General features: G+C 51.2%; 1 protein-coding gene across 1 annotated transcript; it reads left to right on the top strand.

The window, feature by feature from the left end:
• Positions 1–2,703: 2,703 nt before the first annotated feature.
• LOC128350910 (uncharacterized) lies at positions 2,704–6,329 on the top strand. The gene has a single exon (XM_053309786.1). It carries the CDS (start codon positions 2,925–2,927, stop codon positions 4,734–4,736), a length of 1,812 nt encoding a protein of 603 aa, XP_053165761.1. The 5' UTR covers positions 2,704–2,924; the 3' UTR covers positions 4,737–6,329.
• Positions 6,330–7,968: the final 1,639 nt, after the last annotated feature.

Raw genomic sequence — 7,968 nt, 5'->3', positions numbered from 1 at the left:
TGACGTCAGATGCGGGGGCGATAGTTTAGCTCCCAAGCGGGGACCTCGCGGCCCCTTCGGCAGCTAAACAAAGGCTGGCGCTGCATTCGCACCACCAGCCAGTAGCAGCTCTTCCCTGCAAAGGCAGGGAAGAGTCGCTCCTGGCTGGTGCTGCGAATGCAGCGCCAGTCTAACTAGCTCCTGAAGGGGCCACGTGATGCAGACTGGTGCTGCATTTGCAACGCAGCCCAGAAGCGGCTCTTCCCTGCAGGGAAGAGCCGCTCCTGGGCTGCGCTGCGAACGCAGCACCAGGCTTCGTCTAACTGCCAAAGGGGCTGCGCGGCCCCTTCAGGAGTTAAACTGCTGCAGGCTGCAGCGATCCTGAACGGAGCTTCAAGGCTTCGTTCAGGAGCCAGACCACGCCCCTGCGTCTGACTTCAGATGTAGGGGGCGGGACTATTGGGGCGTCCGCCGCAGCCGCACACGGGCCGCCGGCGGGCTAGCTACGCCCCTGCCTACACCTCCCATAATCCTTGGCTATTGACCACTGTGGCTGGGAAATAAGGGCGTTGTAGGCCAAAAACAGCTGGAAAGCCAAAGTTGGCCTCTCCCAGTCCTACCTGGAAATGCCAGAGAGTGAACCTGGAACCTTCTGCAGGCAATTAGATGCTCTTCCACTGAGTGATAGCCTCATCCCCTAAGGGGAATATCTTACAACTAGCCAATCCGCACAGAGCATCTGTGCATTCTTTGGGGCTGGCTGTTCCCCCCTCCCTCCAGTCCCACTCCCCCTCCCACCCTAATCTCTTGCCCCCCTCCCCCTCCCTCACACCCCCCTCTCTTTCCCTCCCTCCCCCTCCCACCCAATTATCTTGCCCTCCCTACCCCTCCTGCCCCACTCTCTCCTGACTTCCCTCCCCCTGCCCCCTGCCCCACACTCTTGCACTCCCCCTGCCCCACACTCTCTTGCCCTCCCCTCCCCACACTCTCTCTTGACCTCCCCCTCCCCCCTCTCTCTTGCCCTTCCCCTCCCCGCACTAAGTATTTTACCTCCACTGCCACAGGCCAGGCCCTCCTTAGGGCGGCGGGTGGCCGAAAAGGACCCCACCACTGCCGTTCCTCCTCCCAGGCGGCAAACAGGGAAGTCGCGCCACCCGGTTCCCTCCTGCCCCGGCCTCCCACAGGTGCCTTGTCTCAACGGGCGCCTCTGCGGGCGGCCGGGCCCAGCCCGGCACTGCCTCGCCACCACGGCCGGGCCCACCGCCGCCGCTTCACCTCCACGGCCAGGCCCACAGGCCCGCCACCGAGCCGAGTGCTGGCTCCGTGGCCTGCCGCTTGCCTCCGCGGCCACCACTTGCCTCCCAGTGCCAGTCCCAACCCCCACACAGAGCATCTGTGTGCTCTTGGGGGCCGGCTACCTCTCCCCCACCCTACCTGCCCCAGTCTTCGGCCGGGCCAAGTACCGAGACCAGGCTCCCGGGCCGAGTGCCGCCTCCGCAGCCAGGCCCGCCGCCGCGCCACGCCTCTGCGGCCGGGCCTGCCACAACCACCGCTGTGGCCTGGCCCGACCCGCCGCTGCCGCAGCCTGGCCTGCCGCCGCCTTGCCTCTGCAGCCGCCTGGCTAGCCAATTCTCCTGGGTGCACCCCAACCAATCAGGCGCCTCCACCGCCCAGCCAATCAGCTGGGCTCTAGGACGCACATTCCAAGGCACACCCAGGATAATTAATATAATAGATGCTCACATGTAGTCCCCCTTTCAAATGCAAACAAGCAAACCCTGCTTAGCAAAGGGGACAATTCCTGCTCACTACCACAAGACCACCTCTTCTCCCCTTAAGCCTCAGAATGGAACGACCAGTTCCAGAAGAGGCGTGTGATATATACAAACATTTATATCCTACACTTCCTCCAAGGAGCCCAGAGGTTACATGGTTATGTTTATCCTCACAACAACCCTGTGAGGTAGGCCCTGTGAGGTAGGTTAAGCTGAGAGAGACATGACTGGCCCAGAGTCACTCAGTGAGTTTCATGACTGAATGGGGATTTAAATTCAGGTCTCCCTGGTGCTGGTCCAACACTCTAACCACTACACCACACTGGCTATGGACTATCTCTTCACCTTGCTTGCAGGTTAAATCATAACGGTTGTCATTAGTGAAAAAAGGAGACCTCTATAGGTCAGGCGTATCTCTACTCTGAATAATTATTTATTGTGTTTTATATTCTCTGTTTTTAACTAATTGATTTTAATTGTTTTGTTTTAATATAAACCGCTGAGCCATTTTTGGAAGGGCGGTATAGAAATCCAATAAAAACAAACAAACTAACTAACTAACTAACTAACTAACTCGCAACACTCCCGTTCAATTTGAAGATTCCTTTCACAAAGAATCATCGAGGGCACAGGCGAAGATTCAAAACAGATCTCTGGGGCCATCTGATGCGGTGGGGAGGGGGGTCACACAGACAGCTCTTCTGCCTATTGAAATATGAAAGCTGTATTGCCACTCCCCCCGCCCCCGACTACAGGAAAAAGGAGGATCGATTCCTGGAAATGATTCTGGAATTGCTCCTTGGTGTGCATGTGATTCGAGCAGAAGCCAAACATTCCTTTCTCAGCCAAGCTTTCCTTGGGAAAAGTCACTGTAGCGCCGACTCTTAGGAGGTCCCGCGAGAGGACCCGAGATGGAGCTGGGTGGGGTGTGGATCACGAGGGGGCGGGAGGGGGGAATTCAGGCACGATCGAACTTACGAGGGTCCAGCGCCGGAGCGTCAGACATTCAACACAAAAGGCGAAGCGAAGAATATAATCGTCCGGGTTCCTGAGCCGGGTTCTTGTCTGCCTCTTTGTGCAGCACTGCTTGCCCCTTGCTTGCAGGAGGCGATGAGGAGTTGGGCGAGTCCTTCTTGAAGTTTCCGTCCCTTCTGTTGATGAGATGCTGTCATGATGGCCGATGAAGCGGAGAATGGGGGCTGGAGCATAAATGGAGGAGCGCAACAAGCTGAGGAGATGCAAAGGCCCGAAGAAGAGCCGGTCGCGGTGCCACTCTCTTCCCCCCTTGCTTCCTCCGCCGGGGAGGCTCTTTCCAGCTCCGAGGAGAAGGAGTGCCCGGTCTGCCGCAGCCCCTTCGACCTGGAGCACCACGCGCCCAAGCTGCTCGAGTGCCTGCACACTTTCTGCCTGGAGTGCCTCCGGCAGCTGCACATGCGCGCCATCCGCTCGCTGCACAGCGCGGTCAGGGAGGGCAGAGACTGTGCCGACCAGGGGGCCTCCATCACTTGCCCGCTGTGCAGGAACCGCACGGCCACATCAGACGATCTTTTGCACGACCTGCCAGTTAACAGCAAACTGACGCAAACTTTCCCTCCGGATCGCCTGTTGCCTCCTGCGCCGTGGCAAACACCGGAACCTGTTCGCCAGCGCCCCCTGCTGGAACAGAGCGGCGACAGGGCAACGCGCCCAGAGAGAGCGTGGGCTTCGGTCGTCGCCTGCTGCAACGCCTGGAACTCGACGTGGTTAGTTGGCTTCCTTTTGCTCTCGATGGTGCTGCTGTCTGTCGTCGTCGGCATCGTCTTCTCTGCGGTCAAGTGCAATGGCAGCTTCTGCGAAGGGGCGGTTTTCTTGCCGTTTTTTCTCCTCGTAGTCTTCATTTGTATCACGGGCTGTTGTTTGATTATGTGCACCTGCACCAAAAGGTGCAAGGGACTTGCGGTAACAGCCGAAATAATTGACTCTACTGGGCGGCACCAGGTGCGCTTCCGCCCCGATACCAGGAGGCTGCAGGCTGCAGGGACCCAAACCCCGTACCATTTTATGGGTGAAAAGATGGGCACTTCCAGCCATAGCTGGGTGGGGCTTAAGGCAAAGTCTAGCAGCTCAGCTCCGTGGTCTGCTACACAATTGTGGGAAGAACACGAGCCACACTCGCATGTAGAAAGTGGGTGGGGTGGGTGTGTTCCAGGCCCGAGCATGTCACCCGTAGACAGTGGATGCAATCCACGCTCAAGTTTTTCACGCATAGACAGTGTGTTGGGTGGATGCGATTTGGACGCAAGTAAGTCACACGTGACTTTTGAGTGGGATGGGTACAATTCAGGCTTTAGTTTTTCACACAGAGATAGTGGACGGAGTGGATGCAATTCACGCTTAAGTTTTCCACATGTGGACACCGTGCTGGGTAGAAGCGATATGGGCTCAAGTGAGTCACATGTAGATACTGTCTTGGGTAGATGCAATCCAGGCTCAGTTGTGTCACCCATAGGTAGTGGATGGGATGAATGCAATTCACGCTTAAGTTTTTCACACAGAGATACTGTGTTGGGTGTGTGTGATCTGGGCGGAAGTAGGTCACATGTAGATATTGGGTGGCAGGGTTGGGATTCAGGCTTAGGGTTTTCAGCCACAGATAGTGAACAGGGTGGATGCAATCTGGGCTTCAGTTTTTCACACCTAGATAGTGGACAGGGTGGGTGTGATTCAGGCTTCAGTTTTTCACACCTAGATAGTGGACAGGGTGGGTGTGATTCAGGCTTCAGTTTTTCACACCTAGATAGTGGACAGGGTGGGTGTGATTCAGGCTTCAGTTTTTCACACCTAGATAGTGGACAGGGTGGGTGTGATTCAGGCTTTAGTTTTTCACACCTAGATAGTGGACAGGGTGGATGTGATTCAGGCTTCAGTTTTTCACAGGCAGAGCGGGGATGGAGTGGATACGATCTGGGTGGCAGCGATCCAGGCTCATGCCATGAGAACTGAAAAGGTGTTCAGGCCAATGTCACATGTTGACAAAAGTAGTGAGGAAAGATAAATACATACAGTAAACATATGTGCAGTATACTGTACTTATGCAATTTAAAGGAGTCCCATTTTACAGCCAAGGAACACTGAGCAAAGTTACAAGATAAGTCAACTTTGCAACTTGGCAAACTTGCCAAGATAAGTCAGTGAATTCATGGTCATAATTCTTAAGCAGAAAAAAAGTGGGGCAATAATACCTCATTGTTATTATATATGTTTTCACTTCCACCTGATAGGGCTTCTGTGTATAATGAGGTGTATACAGAAATGTTATAGGTGAAGTCTTGTTCTCTGATGTCTTTTCAGATCAAGAATTGATTCATTTTTCACAATTGTGCTCACCAGGATGTTTCTGACAGAAAACAGGATTGCTACCATCAGTGTTTCCACTAATAGGAAAAGGAAGGCTTTAGTGTCCTTGCTTGCTGCCTTTTTTTCTGACAGGACTCCAGATTCCTGTCACAACAAGCAAGGTTTGGGTTTTTACATGGAGATGCAGTAGTGGTGAAGTCTTTCAGTTTCTTATGCAGGATGTTAGGATGTGAAAGGCAACCACCTTTACCCTATTTGGAATATTGATGGGATGGGAAAATGCCAGTTTCACAAAGTGTTGCTGTTTGAGTTAGGGCTTCGTGCCAGAGTCTATTTGTGAAGGAATTATGATGAATGTCCCTCTAAGCATGTAAAGAGTATTATTCTCTGCATCCTGCATGGATTGTGGGAAGAATATACATTAAAAGTTATGAAGTGGGACTTACACACACACACACACACACACACACACACACACACAGAGGTCTGTGATAGCTTTTAAACAATTTCACTTCAAAATATTTGTACCATTTCTTGCTTGCATAAGCACTTTAATTTCCTCCACAGAGCTTAAATCCATGAGCTACCAAGTAGAGCTGATTCCCACAATTCTATGAGCATATCAAAAACTGAAATGTTGCATTGGTCATTGCCTGACCCATGAAGAAACTAGTAGATTGTAGGGTTGTGCGTTTTGTCTTTTTTTCTGTTTTGTTTTTGGCTCGAATCTGAAATACCCCCGTTTTGTTCTTTGTTCGAAACCAGCCAATTCGAAACACCCCAATTTTGTTCTTTGTTCGAAATTGCAAAATCTGAATCCGAAACCTTTTGTATTCTTAAAAATGGCCCCAGGGAAAAACTAGTGTGTGAGGGTGGTAGTGCCCAATGGGTGGAAACTTCCACCCAAATTTCAGAGGAATTGGGCAAAGGGCTGGGTTTTGGTGAATTTTTGAAGTATAGGATTTTTCCCTTAGGGAAGAATTGAGGTTTTAGCAAAAGTATAGCTTTCTGTTGGGGGGAAAGGGGTGGCCTAGAGCAGAGTAGGGTGGGTGGCAGTGCCCAGTAGGGGCAAGGAAGCTGCCAGAATTATTTCAAAGGAATTGGGCAGAAGGCTGATTTTAAAAGATGTAATGGAGTTTGTGTGTCTGTAAAGTTCTTCCCCATAGGGAATGATGGACCTCCATAATTCCTGCCCCATAACTGCACTTGGGGGGGCACCAGGGTGGCCCAGAGTGAGTGGTGGTGTAGACCACATAGGGTGCCAACCACCCCCATGGGTTGCTAACCCATGGGGTACTGGGTTCTATTGTTTCTGAGATGTTTTGAGTGTAGATTCAGGTTCTCTGGTAGCATATGAGAGTGGATTCATGGTTTGTCATTGAAAATCTCATATGCTACCAGAGAATTTACACTCAGAATACCTCAGAAACAACAGAACCCAGCACCCCATGAAACCCATGGGGGCGGTTGGCACCCTATGTGTACTACACCACCACTCACTTCCGGCCCCCCCAGTGCCCCCCCCGGTGGAGTTATGGGTCTGCTGAAACCTCCATTATTCCCTGTGGGGGTGGAACCTTAAAGAAGCGTAAACTTCCAACAATTCCTAAGAAATCAGCCTTTTGCCCTATTCCTTTGGAATCTGGGTTGTGGCAGGCACCCCTTGGGGCACTGCCACCCAACCCACTGTTTTGCCCCTCAGGCCCCCTTTCTGCCCCGAATCTGCCCCAAAGACATTTCAACTTCAGAAATTCTTTAAAAATCAGCCCTTTCCCCAATTCCTGTGGAATCTGGGTGGCAGCAGGCACCCATTGGGGCACTACCACCTGAACCACTCTTCTGTCCCAAAAGCCTCCTTTCTGCCCCCAATCCACCCCAAATAATATCAACATCACACATCAACAACAGCAGAGCTTTGGAAAAAATCAGGCAAATTTCCAAAGGTCATGCACATCCACATCCCCCCTCCCCCGCCCGAAATGCAATTGATCAACACACAACAGTGTGAAACAACAACAATGAAATGCACACTGCCCCACTGGCCAATGAGGGTAAAATTTACCCTTAAATTTGCTTAAAAGGAATAAGGAGGCAATTGCCAGCAGATCAGCCCATGCTTTCGCTGGCCAATCTGCGGGCTGGAAAGGCTGGAAATTCCAACAGATGTCAAAACTGAAAATGAAGACTTAAGGAGAAAGACTTTCTGTGATTGCAAAATGGAGTTCCAAAACAGCTGAAACAACAAAACATTTTGTATCAGAAACAGGGATGTTTTGTTTTGGCTACAAAATTTTCTGTTTTGACCATTGGGTGTTTTGTTTTGGCTACAAAACAGCCGAAATGGCCTGTTTTGTTCACAAAACGTTTTGTATCCGAAACGAAACGCACATCCCTAAAAGAGAGTTAAAGCACAACTTGGTTGGCATCAAGGATGCTTTGTAACACTTTACTGCTTCAGCTTCCAATATTTCAGCGAGTCATTTATCCTCTTTGTCTCTTCTTTAACAAACAAGAAAATGGAGACTCAGAGGCTCCAAAATGAAAGCAGTGCCTAATCAGCATATTGGATATGTCTACATGGATAAAATCAGCTTGTTCAGATGAGATATGGAGCCAAGATTAGCTCCTGGCTTGGTATGATATCCCCAAGACTAGAGAATGCGTACTGTTTCCCCTTCTCCTTTGTGTACTTGATCAGTAGAATTCTGCTTCTGATGCTGGGTTGGAACAAGCCAGAATCCTTTGTGATGTCTGAGTTGAGCAATCTTTTCTAATTATCACCAGAGTTTCAAAATAAACCAGGTTCTGAAGTTTTGGTTAGAAGAAGCCAGAATCGCTTGACTCCGATGCAACAACCCTGTTTCCCCGAAAGTAAGAC

Source organism: Hemicordylus capensis, chromosome 3, assembly GCF_027244095.1.
Source record: "Hemicordylus capensis ecotype Gifberg chromosome 3, rHemCap1.1.pri, whole genome shotgun sequence".
Classification (NCBI taxonomy): domain Eukaryota; kingdom Metazoa; phylum Chordata; class Lepidosauria; order Squamata; family Cordylidae; genus Hemicordylus; species Hemicordylus capensis.
The sequence above is the reverse complement of the archived record's forward strand: the minus strand, read 5'-3'. Positions and strand labels throughout refer to the sequence as shown.

Coding starts and splice junctions, on each gene's coding strand:
- LOC128350910 (XM_053309786.1), top strand. CDS start 2,925: ATGATGGCCGATGAAGCGGAGAATGGGGGCTGGAGCATAAATGGAGGA.